Source organism: Sparus aurata, chromosome 16, assembly GCF_900880675.1.
Source record: "Sparus aurata chromosome 16, fSpaAur1.1, whole genome shotgun sequence".
Classification (NCBI taxonomy): Eukaryota; Metazoa; Chordata; class Actinopteri; order Spariformes; family Sparidae; genus Sparus; species Sparus aurata.
Window position 1 is genome coordinate 12,171,743 of NC_044202.1, and position 13,171 is coordinate 12,184,913.

At 41.7% G+C, this 13,171-nt stretch overlaps 1 protein-coding gene across 1 annotated transcript in view; it reads left to right on the top strand.

Annotated features, from left to right (window-relative positions):
- The first annotated feature begins 227 nt into the window (after positions 1-227).
- The window catches only part of rcan3 (regulator of calcineurin 3), a 45,458-nt gene continuing 32,514 nt past the window's right edge, over positions 228-13,171 (top strand). Inside the window, exons 1-2 of the mRNA XM_030391520.1 lie at positions 228-379; positions 1,801-2,066. Of these exons, the coding sequence (XP_030247380.1) occupies positions 1,857-2,066 (210 nt within the window). The 5' untranslated portion in view covers positions 228-379; positions 1,801-1,856. The remainder of the gene's footprint in view (positions 380-1,800; positions 2,067-13,171) is intronic.

Sequence of the window (13,171 nt, forward strand, 5' to 3'; positions counted from 1 at the left end):
GGATCAGATAGTCGATTGGTCCGCAGCTTGTCAGATGTGTCCCTCCAGGACGTCCTTGTCGAATTAAAGCACGGACCGCTGTGCGCCACTTCGCTGCTGGGTCGCCACCAATCTTGAATCTGCAGCATCCGCCCCCTCGCTGCAGCCTGATTGGTCGGTGCGAGCCTGCGCCGGTATTTCATTGGTGTTACCTGCTGGTCCTGACGCCGGAGTAGGCTGCAGCAAATAGTGCCTCATAATCCAGTAATAACAAACACCGACGGTTCTGACAGCACCCTCCAGAATATCACAGCAGTTTGATTGAATAAACTCACCTGAGCTCCTGTTTTTAGCCCACCTGAGATGGAGGGTTTCGGCCTCTTCCACTGACAGTTGTGAGGTGAGTGCACACAACAATTTTCGCGTTTAAACCGATTAGAAAGGGAAATAAACACAGTAACTTCACCGGTTTACTTCACTACGACTCCGTACCGACTTCTGTTTGAATTCTCTCCTCGTTTTAGCCCCAAAAGCTGAATTTGACCCTGGAAAACAAACAGTTTTTGAGACATTATGTTACTTTTGTGACAAACGATTTTGCACGAGCCTATTACGGAGTTTCCAGGGGTTTCCTTCGAGGACACGCGATGCAAATGTTGATGTCACACAACCCCTCCACGGTCATTTATTTATACTGTGGACGTGTGATGTCATTGATGTCATTGCCTTCGCGTGCTCTGTTTGCACGTCATTCCTCGGAGGTTAAAGTGTAGGACACAGTTTTTTGCACTATATATGATAAACAGTAAACCATGTTTCACCTTAATGCTTGAGATCAGGTTGATTTTCAGCTGGTGTTTTGATTGAAAGACAGATGATTAAGTAATTCCGGCTAAATGACGCTAGATGGCGCCCTGTCCTCGGTACAATACAGTTGTGTATTTCACATTGGGAGTCCCTTTTTTTATATATATAATAACATATTTATGGTTTCCCACTTGTTGCTTCCTTTTCCGACTTAAAAATGTATTAGAGCAGTTATGATTTTTTTTAAAAGTCACTGCTTACAGCCTCTTAAACGTGGCATTTGAGTTTCTTGGCCAGTGGCCATGGCAGTGAATTAAATATCTTTGGACTGTAAATTGGGCAAAACGAGTGATTAACAGCACCTTGGACATGTTTCACTATTTTCTGACATTTTACGCAAACAGTTAATAAATGCAGAAAATAATTGGAAGATGAATCCCAAAATGAAAATAATCATGACGTGCAGCCTGTAGAATGTCATTCAGCTCCCATGTTTTATCAGTTCATATTAATTCAATCATTTATTTAAACCTAAATATTGTATTAATCTAATAACAAAATGTTAAATTAAGAGCTTTTTTAACACCTTTTTCAATTATTTACTGTAAATGACCTGTCAAGGCCCACCTGCACTACCTTCATGGCCAACCAACTTTTGGAATACCGTTGCGCACACTTTAGTCTGGGAGCAGGTGGTAAATGTTCTCAGTCAACAGTAATGCCCAGATAAAAGACATGGTATTAGATATTATAAAGAATTGCAACCAAAGAGAAAATTTAATCATCAATATTGACCTACAGTTTGTTTCTTCTGCGGACCTTTACCTGTCACTCCTTCCTTCATGTCCCTTCTATCCCAGAACTTGTGTTGTCTCAACACTTAAACTTTAGTGCAACCCTGTAACCGTCACGCACCAGTGTCTCCCCATCGCCTCCTTCTTTCTTCACAAACATTCAGCGACTACATTCACCTTATCTCCCAACTTCCAATCTCTTAACCTCCCCTCTCCCTAGTCCCCAGCCTCTGTGGTCCCCACCCGTCTGTCAGCTGCATCCTGAAAAGCTTCAACATGCTGCGAGAGACCTCCAAGGCGTGGAGCAACGGCTCTGAGGCCTACAGCAGCGATCCTGAGGAGGACGAGGAGGAGGAAGAGGACATGGTGTTTGGGGAGAATGATCAGGAGGGCATGGCGGAGGAGATGATGGATCTGAGCGACCTCCCCACGGCGCTCTTTGCATGCAGCGTCCATGAAGCCGCGTTCGAAGAGGACGTACACAGGGTGAGATGAGTCAAGCTCACTTTCTGTGTCAAATTGTTGGTGCTGTGTGTGTGTTTGTGTGTGCTTGTGTGTTGTTGGTGCATCAGTGTGTGTGCGTTGAGTCATCCTGCTGGATGTGTCAGTGCATTCAAGATTCAAAGCCCAGCAACGAGCAACAAGTGCATGATGTCATCCACAGCTTTTGCTCCTGTCTGTCAAAGTCCGTTCATGGTCTTGAGCTGCACTGCTGATTGCTTATACATACACACACACACACACACACACAAACACACACACACACACGTACACATCCGGATGCTGTTATTTATTTGCCAGGGAACATGAATGCAGGGCAGTGGATTACAAAATGACTTGCACAGAAACGCGAGCCATACTCAGCACACATTTTCATACTCACTCTGTCATTATGCAGTGTGTTATTCATGCTCACATCTGCTGCAGCGCAAAGTCTTAGACAAACGCCCACATGCACATATACATATAGTATGTTCATTTTTATGGTTACCATTAGCCCTTGAGACTGGCACTTTTAATGCCAGTCCAGGAGAGGGCAGACTTTGTTTGTTCTCTGAGGGAGACGAGCTTGAGAACAAGGTTAATTTTTTTTGCCTGTCTACAGGGATGTAAGGGAGGTTTCTTTTTCACTAAAATGTCCTCCATTTATGTGGCTTTCTTTTGGCTGGAAGATTACGAAAACCTTTTCCTGAAGCAGATTTTGTTTGCCAAGCTTGTGAGAGAAGGCAGAATGTTTTGTTTAGGATGATAAAGCTGCCAAATAAATGTGCTTTGGATGTCTTGACTCATGAGGGATGTGCAGATGTGTGAATGACATGAAAATAAAAGAACAGCTATAGTTAGTGTTCACCGCTGTCAAGCATGTTGTTATTATTAAGAAATGTTGGCTGCAGTTTCCTCTTCTTTCATGTGCCGCTAGCTTTCGAATAGCTTCACCGATGTATCCGCTTAGCCTCATGGAAGACAAATTGCTCAGAATGCACAGGCAGAGCATTTGATTTATTGATTGCTGTTGGGATGTTATGATAAAACCCAAAAAAATGCTTTCAGAATAATTTTACAGCCCTATTATAGCTTTAAGGCCCTCTTGGATGTGTAGAGTCTCTCTGTTATAGCTCTTCGGAGCAGAAATACTTTGTAATAGCTGGATCCTGTTTTTTCTGGAGGAGGATATAAAGAAAATACTTTTAATTTTCTGCCCCTCTAATCCAATTACGCTGTCCTACCATCCTTCCATCCTCCCAGCTGGCACCCTTCTCCGGCTCGTCTATCCATTCATCTCTCTCTACTGTCTGTCTTTAAAAGCTATCCGACCCATCTTCATATCATTTTTGTCCCCTGTTTCTGATCACTAGCAGGTTAACTTTCTTCTCCTTCCCCTGTTCTTTTGATATTCCCCTTCTGTCTCCCTCCTAAGCCGTCTTTATTTATCCTCTCTCTGTATGTAAATGCAAAGCAGAGAGGCTAAATGTGGCGCATACACAAAATCCGTTTAAACGAATCACTCCTGCTTTGTGCGGTTACTGTTTGTACACCCATTGCTTCCAGCAGTGGAGTCGGCCCCCTTCCCCTCCTTTTCGTTTTTTTTTCCTTCCTATTTTGCCTCCCTACTTCATTACGATTCACGCTCCTGCTTTTAAGTGGAAATGCCACCCACGCACCCCTTCAGTCAAAGCGTGTCAATAGATTGTTCTCCATATGGCTAAATTAAAGGAGCTCCACTAAAAATAGAACTTTTTGACATTTACTTAAACTTTCAAAAACGAGGACAGGAAGGGATGAGGTACGAAACAGAAAAAAAACAGGTTGCTTGTGATATTTTTCGAAGCACGAACAAGGACTTTATGAGGTTGTTTTTGGCTCGATTCTGCACGCACACACATGCACCCACAGAGTCTTTATCTTATCCTTAAATTGCTCAATTTTGAAAATTTCTCCACCTGCTCAAAACTTGACATCTCTAAACTCAGTGTCTGCATCCTCCCAGTGAAGAACAGGGACATGGCAACCTACATTTCTGTGTCTTTGGGCTCTTGGCTCCCTCCCAACACCGACATTACCTTCTGTTTCTGTTCTCAAAGGCCTGCATTCAGGAGGATGGGCTGTTTCTGTAATCACACTGTGCACTTTTAGAGAGTAGAGGAGGGAGGAGAGAGAGAGAGAGAGAGATAGAGAGGGATACATGTGCCCTCATATTTATAAGAAGCTCTTAGCAAGCTGTAAAAGCCTTTTTCCTTTCTTCTGCATTAGTGAAAAGAAAGTAAAACCTAGTGGCACACTTTCTTCTTTTATCTGCAGTATTTTGTTTCCCTGGCCAGCTTTTAGGTTAAAATGGGGAGACGCCTTAAAAGTGCTTTCAAGTTTCCTCGGGAAGTTCTGCTGAGGTCTGGTCATATCACAGCCCACCCCTCTGCCGAAATGAATGGCTTTATTATTCATTCACTCATTAAAATTAATTAACTCTCATGATTAAAACAGGGCTGTGCCACTACACTCAGTGATCTCTCATAGAGCCCAATCAACAGCAGTGTGGCAGAAAGTACCTGACCATCATACATGAGCAATAACAAAGGTATTGTGTTAAAATACCGCTAATTCTAAGTATTAAAAGTCATTTTCTGACAATAAATATGCTTAATAGGAGTGTTGAAAATGCATCAAATCCTTACAGAGTCATTTCAGATTTCTTTTTGAAAATGCTGAGTCGCCTATGCCTCTGATTATCTTCTTTAGCCTGCTTCTCATGGTGGCCCGAGGCATGATCTGCTACATTCAGCATATGAATACGATTACCAGTGTTGCATAGTGTGAGCACAGCCGCAGCCAGCGTGGCTTCTAATTTTGACATGATTCATTATCTGTAGCCCCCACAGAAAACAAGTGTGTGCGAGGAAAAGAGGGAGTTGGACACAGAAGTGCGAGTGGGCAAAGTAAGGAGGCAAAGTGGTTGTCAAGAGGAAGGTCAGAGAAGCCATTATAAGTCGTCCCTCATAGTGCCCGGTGTATATCAGGCCTAATCAGCACAGAGCAAAGCTTTCATCACTGCTCCTGCTGCTGTCAGACTGAGCTCTCCTCAATCTATAACCAGTGCAATCAAGCAAGCACCAGCTGCAAGCTTAATACAACACCAGGCAAAACATTTTCATCTGAAAGGGAATGGAAAGACAAGCAGAATATCATTTAGTTGCTGCCCTGTGTTGTTATACTGTAGGATGAGACTAAATGAATTATGTCACCTTAAAGCTGCAGTAAATCCATGTGTTTATATTAACAATGTGTCCAATGATTGAAAGTTGTGTGAAGAGGGTGGCTCACTGCGATGTAAACCCTCTGTTTTGTTCCAGAACCTGCGTCTCCGTCACTGTGGATAATGTATCGTGCACTCTTGTCAACATACTTCACAGTCACTTTTTCAGTTGGACTTGTTATTTTGGGGGAAATCGTTCCAAGAAAAACAGCCTATAGATACATGGATTATCCAGAGTAACAAGGATAATTTTCTGGAAAGTGCTTGGAATAACATAATTGATAAAACCTCAACTGGGTTGGTGGTGGTGATAGAAACCTCGAAGATGTCCAGTGTATAGAACCACATCAAACTAAAACCATTGCTGTCGCCCCTGGATAACTTGTGTGACATCTTTGCTGCAGAGGCCTCGTAGACCTTTTTCCAAACAACTCGTGTTTGTGATGCATTAGCGGTGTGGCGCCGATATACCGCTGTATATATGTGAAAAGTTGAGCTCCTCTGCTTGACACAGATGTCCCTCTTCAGTCTAATGTGTTTGATAGTGTGACTCATATCGGCAGATAAAGTCAGACAAACCCAGAGCAGAGTGGAGCAATGGAACACATCAGGGACTGAAGATAGTGTGATAGAGGATGTGAAAAGTGAGATGTAAAGTGAGCGTCAGTGTGTGTGCGTGTTACGTGCACACAAAATGCATGTACATACAGTGTGCGTGCATGTATGCGCGTGGTAGTGATATGTTTGCATGTGTCAGACTGCAATCTATTTTTGTGTGTCGGTCCCGGGGGGTGAACGTGAGGGAGCGGGTGCTTGGCAGGCTGAAGGTCAGACATGATGCAGTGCAGAGTGAGTGAGTGCCGCCGGCCCCTGCTCCTGCTGCGGCCTGGATATTATTCTGGTACACTGACCGGGGTCGTCTCACCGGCCTGCCGTGCTCGTTTTGCCTTTATTTGTCAAACAGAGGAGGGCGAAAAGCAATTTTAAGAGGAGCAGACAACAATGGGAGCACAGTTTCGGTTGAATTGAGCTGCTGTGGCACTCAGAGTGCAAGTCATTTTTTCACATTTGACAAGATGACAGTGTCTTCTTTCTGCCATGACAGTTACCCATTTTTCTCTGTTTAACGACACTGCTTCTTGTATGTTGATGAGTATGTCGAGCTACTTGGATTTTCAGTTAAATCTGAGCATTTACTTAGGCTTCAGATAAAACCAGACAAAAACCAAATAAAAGACTGACACCATCGTGTGACAAAATATCAGCATTATCTTTAACAGTTCTTTCTGCGTTAATTCACCAGTTTGAACATGTCTATGAATAATATGAAGGTCTTTTAGCCTGTGCAGAAAGTTAAAAAGGGAGTGCAAATCTGCACACCCATACGGGTGATTGTAATTATACTGACTGATTAGGTCTCCTCTTAGGACTGTACGAGTTTGTGCAGATTGCGCGTGATTGCCATCTTCCTTTCTCTTCTGTTTTACCTGTCAGGATGGAACAAATTTCACCTCAACTCCAAACCGAACTAGCAGTGTGCCGATTAGTGCCAGTCAGACCTAGTTCCTACTTCATTGCCATTCGTTATGCAAAGCAGCCTGGCAGCATGCCACTTTGGCCATCTTGAATGGACAGCACAGTGCGGCACATTAACAAAGTACCTCATGCACCGACAAAACTGTAACAATGAACACTCATCCACACATATGTATGACATGGCTCTTTGTGGCTGAATGCAAATGAAAAGGCACTGTGCTGTAAGGTTGTCAAAAGTATCGATACCGTGATATTTCTTTGACACCATGTGTTTAAAAACATTACGATATTTGCATTTGATAGGCCACTTTAATCTATTAAGGGCCTACTACTAATTACCTGTTAAACAATGTAGCAAGTAGCCATATCCAAGTATAGCAGTATTAAAGTAATATAACACGATTGATTTCTGTTTGTTTTGGATAACCTCAATAACAAATAAATTCAAATAACGACAAGAGAAATGAATTATCAACAAGATGTCTTCTGTAAATATACACACTTGCATATTCAGTTTCACTCGAGACCACAGGGATGTTTTGTGAGATTGTGAAGTGTTGTCATGTGTCCACATGCGCATGATTACAGATGATTCCTGGCAGTAATATGCTTTTTTACATGTCTCTAGTATAGTTACGTCTCTTTCTCTGTAACTTCACTTGACTACAGTTACCTTTTTTTGTATCCTGATAACTTAATCCCATTATATGTATTCTGTCCCTCCCCAAGCCTGCTAGTATTGTATCAAAATGTAAAATTCTGATATCGTAAAAATCCTGACTATTCTGTCTTTTCCAGAACCTGGCAGCTGTGAAAATATGAAATGAAGTTTACTACAGCATCCGTACTATCTTCAGTTTGATTAAAGCAACAAAAAGCAGGTTATAACGAAGATATAATCCAAATGCAGGACGAAGACTTGGACTTTCTTGGTGAAGAAAGGAGTTTGGTTTTTTTTGCAACCAGGGAAAGGATGAGTGGAGTGATGGTATGGGAATGAGGTGCAGAGACAGCAGGATAGGCTGGATGAGGGGAATCGTGTCTGGCGGAGAGGGCCCAGGGGATGACGTGATGGCTGGGAGGTTGTAGGCAGGTTGGTAGATGAGTGGGTTAATCCTGATAGCACAAAGAAACAGGCGTCAAACAACAGGATACAAACTTTAACTCACATACAGTTTAGGCCTTGATGAGGTGAGAGCTGGAGTGAATATTGCCGTAAGATGATGAACCGATGAGAGGCCGGTGTGCAGAGCTGGAGGAGCGATGAGCTGATTGCAAACAGGTGTATTCAATAATCAGAGCCGGGGAGCCCTCATCTCAACACACACACACACACACACACACACACAGACTATGAAAAAGAAAAGGAGACAGACAGAGGGCACTGGGAGCACAGAGAATACCCTAACCTTAACACTAACCCATTGCATTATGGGAAAGCTAGCATGAACTCTACCTTTTTCTCTCTGTCAGACGGACAAAACATCTGTTGTGTAAAAGGCCTGTTCTCATTAGTATGAGGCGTTGAGAGCCCTAATGTAATTCATGATTCATCCACCCTCAACCTGAGTGGCATTGCAATCAGCCAAAACACCTGTGTGCCTGTGTATTCTTTTTAGTGTCATGTTCATGTCATACATGTAAGGATAATTTTTTTCATGTAGTTATTTAACCTCTTATGCCTGACAGAAATGTCTGACACCTACGCTATCTCCCACTACAGACGTGTCCACAAACTGTTTTTCAGAAAGGCTGGACATGCACCACCGCCGGCAGTTGCATCTAAATAAAATCAATAGAATGGATTGAGCTAATTTCAAGGGATAGTTCACCCAAAAATTAGATTTCAGTAATTAAGAGTAGCGCCCTCGTACTGATGGACAGTCGGGCTAAGTTTGAAGTCTGCGAAACATTTCTGGAGCTTCACAGCAAAGCAGTGGTGTAGCATTCTCCAGAACAACTAAAGTATATAGGGGACTTAACCCATAAAACAGCTCCATACAGTGTGTCTGGTGTAATCAAAGTCTCCTGAAGACCTGAGATGCCAAATAGTTTTGAATAGTCGTTATTAAAACACCCTTTTTTTAAGCAGAGATCTTCATTTTGGGCTCCTAGGTATTGTGGGGGGCTGTTCTCTGACATCTTATAGTGTTGCTTTCAAGTCACATATCCAAATGTCTCTCAACTGATCTTACATAATCCCCTTAGACCCTTGATTTGCATAAGGAAAAACTCCAGGTTAGTTGGTAAAAATACAGACTTTCTAAAATCGCTCTTATTCCTCTTCTTTTCAAAGAACTTGTTTCTCATACATTCTAAGTTGCTCTTTATTGTATTCTACAAGGATCAAGATGATCTCCTAGTGACTCTTAATGTCGAAAGATCACTTCACACAGCTAATCAAATCAGGTTGCATAAGTCGATGATGTCATATTGTCCCTTCTTAACCTCAGACATCTATTTAAAGACAACTTCCTTATTTTCTTCATCATGATTAAATCGTGTTTTTCCTATATTGATACTCATTCAGCAGCACTCCCACATCTTCAGCATCTCAGCTTCAGGGAAATTCATTTTTCCTCTTTGATATGTAATTATGATAGTTTTGTGTATGGCTGCTTTGATGAAAGAGTCGGCTCATATCGCCTCGCCCACCACGCAGGGGCTGATTATGAAACTGTAGGATTTGGGATGCGCGGTAAGCCACTGTGCCGTTTGTTCTAAGACGTGCTCCTGTGATTCTATTTAAATCAAGATTATTTTCTGGTTCAATCGGTCTAAAAAAAGAAACGTCCTGTGGGCGCTTTCAAGAATAGCAGCTCACAGGACAACAAAACATGATCTCATATGTGACGGACGCCAAGTATAAGCGGACTCTGATGATGAGTCCATGAAAGAGAAAGATGTTCTGCAGATGACTGCTTTAACTTAATGTGTAAAATTAAGGAGCTGAAATACAACCACAGGAAACAGGAAGTTTAGTTTATCAGACTGTAAGGATTTATGTACCAGTTTATTTTTGCACCCGTCTGTCGCCCATATTCAATTTGTACTTTGTTTTAAAAAGGGAATGTTTTCGTCTTTACAGAGAGTCAATCGGTCTGTGTTGTATTAATCTAAAAGTCTTTGTATACTTCACTGTCCAGTACTGGCTCCGGCCCTTATTACTTCTCCTGTTTATTTACAGAACTTTATTGATGTCTTATTGTTGTGAGTCTGCTCTCCTGCAATGCTGTTTCTTGGAGGTATTTATGAGGAGAGCAGAGGGGAGACTGGCATCCCAATCAATTTCCGCCTGTTGTCATTTAGAGAAAAGGACTATTGACCGTCTGTTGTTGTTGATTTTTCTCTTTGCACTTGTTTTTCACTGCCATTACATTGCTGGCAAAAGGAAACACAATTGGGTGTGTGACTCTTCCTGATTCAATTTGGTTTACTTTGGTCGTTGTTTGTTCCCGTTTACATCTTTAAAAGACTGATTTTGTTTCCTTTCATTTTTTGAAATATGTCTCTGGGTCCCTCTCACACTCTCTGCTTCTCTCTTAACTCCAATCATTTGATGCATATGTGCTAATCTGTGCTTAAACCATTTTTACAAAGCTTTTACGCACAAATCCGGAATACATCATAAACATAAGTGATGAAGCTCTGGCTGTCTTAGAAAACCTAAAAATATAACATATTTAAACCACATTCATTAAAACAATATTTAAAACTACAGCCTGTCCAATATATTCGCTGGCTGATATTATCAGTCGAAATTGGCCTGTCACAGACATATTGATGTTGGTGTGTATGTTATTTAGCTTTACGTAGCATTTAATTTAATTTTTGTATGAGCCAGTTTCATCCTTTAAAGTCTGCAGTCTCATTGCGCCACATCACCACTTGATCTCATCTCAGTTGCCATGAGGATCCCATAGCTTTAAATAATATCTGTTTGAAGTGAAAGAATAGAGAGCTGTTCCTATTCTGTGGTGAAGATGATTTCTTTCTTCCTCTATGTTTGCCTTCCACAGAAAATGGCACCCTCTTCTCAGAGCGTCATGTTGTCTTCGAAGCTCTGAGACTGCCTCGGGTCATTCCCTGCCTGTTTTCTTTTTCTTTTTTTTTCATCTTTGTTTTGTCTGGTATTCAAGCAGCGGCGATGTCTGTATGCGGGTCGGAGAGTCCGCCTTACCCATCCAAAGATTTGACCTGATTTCAAAGCGAAGCAATCAGTTGAACTATCGGCACGTGTCGCTCTGTCTGTGTGCCGCTCATACAGCCATCCAGCAGCTCATCTCTCCAGCTCGTAAGCTGCTGGACTGGGTTAAAACGGTGAACAGCTGCTGGTGGCCCACCAGATGTGGGCTGTGGACCAAAAGCATTCATATAGTACTATGCTGTCAGCTCCCGTGCAGAGACAGTGCTGAGATGCTGTTTGCTGTTTGATAAGCCTCGCTCCCACTGTTTTCATTATTCATTAAACTGCTGAATATTTTTAGGATTAATTCATTAATGATTTATTCCATAAAATATCAGAAAATAGTGTAAAATGCCCACCACTTTAGATAACATGTTGTTTAACTTATGATGACCTAAGACAGAAGTAAAGTAACAAATCTTGCTCGAACCAGAAACCGGAAATTGTTTATTCAAAAACTAGGTTTGATAGTGGATCAGTGTCAGTTTGATTCTTATCCTATTAAACTGATTGTAGATGACTGAGAAGATTTGACTACTCCTTATTCAGTTTCTCTGTGGCAGTCAACAACAAACTTTATGGAAGTATATATAATATGTATAAACATCTGGGTAAATGTAATATTGATGTATAAACACCTGAACTATGGCACATCATCCACTCATGTAGATATAAGGGGTTAATGAGCCATAGTATTACCAATGTGGTGACCCTATTTCGAAAGTAATGCAGTTGTATTTTCAAGGATTGTTTTCATAAAAAAAGATGAATCAACCAAAGTTATGTTTCCACATGTTTGTGTTGCAATTTTACATTTCTTTAGGTTCAGTTTTCAATTTTATCTCGTGACAGTGCTGTGCTTATAATCTGGTCAGGTTTAGGCTCAGAAACCACTTGATTATGGTAAGAAAAACATTGTTTTTCTTGAAATAACTTTTCTGATCTATCATGGCTGGAAATGTCCTGAAGTCTCATTAAAATAATAATAATTAGCTGAATAACCATCACCTCCACATCCCAAAATGACAGTTGGGTCATGAAGATATAATATAAATATGATATGAAACATTTTGTTGAAATTTCAATATCATACGCACAAATTGAATGCAACCTGACCACTGGGCTGGATGTAGTACGAAAAGTTTACCATCCTTCAATTCACAACAACTTGATAACAGATTGAAACTCCTCAGAACTTAAGTATGTTAACCATGATGTAAAGTTAGGAAACTTTCAAACCTTTTTCTGTAACCCTTAACTCATCCATCATATTCAAATGTGGTGGCAAACTCATACCAATCAGCTCATCTGCTTTGTTAGCACTGTGACGGTGTGCTCTGATTAATTTGACTGACAGAGGACCGGCAACACAAACAAACAACTGTCATCAGATTTGGATTAAAATGGTGCTAAATCCGGATTGGAAGAGCACAGACAAAAAGATAACAAATTAAAACGACTTAAACTGTTCAAACATTTTGTTCTTCTAAACACAGGACTACTGGACATTCCACTCATACAGTTGCATCTACAAATTTCCCATGATGACAGGCTCATTTTTGTTAATTAGGAGGAGAGCGTTACAGTCAGATTTGGCCTCTGGGAGTTGTCTATCACTATTAATTAAAGCTTGATTGCCAGAAGTCGTGTAAAACTTCTCTGTCAACATTTTTTCACATCCAAATCACCGAGCGCCGCGGCAGCTACAATCCCGCCCTCATCCTGTCAGACTGTCTGCAAAATTCAAACCACCAGATAAAACAAATCCCAGGCTTTGAAGGAGTGTTGATGGAGGCTACTTGTGTCATTTACAGTTGATGGCTGGTGTCAGCTCATCCTCAGATATTCATTCCGTCCTCCGCGCCTTTGGAGGCCCCTCTTTCTATTCCCATTCACCCTATCACTACTTTTATTCCCTCCACGCTATCCCGACTCTCCGCACTCCTCTCTTCTCCCACCGCTCTTTCTCACCTACACTTTCTGGATCTGTCTCTCTGCCCTGTAGACACTCTTTTATCCTCCCATCCCTCTGTCTCCCCCTGGCTCCCTGCGCTTGTACTTGGCTGCTTGCTTTATAAATAGCTTGGCCTAGATTACAGCAGCTGCATTGGCGCTGGCACC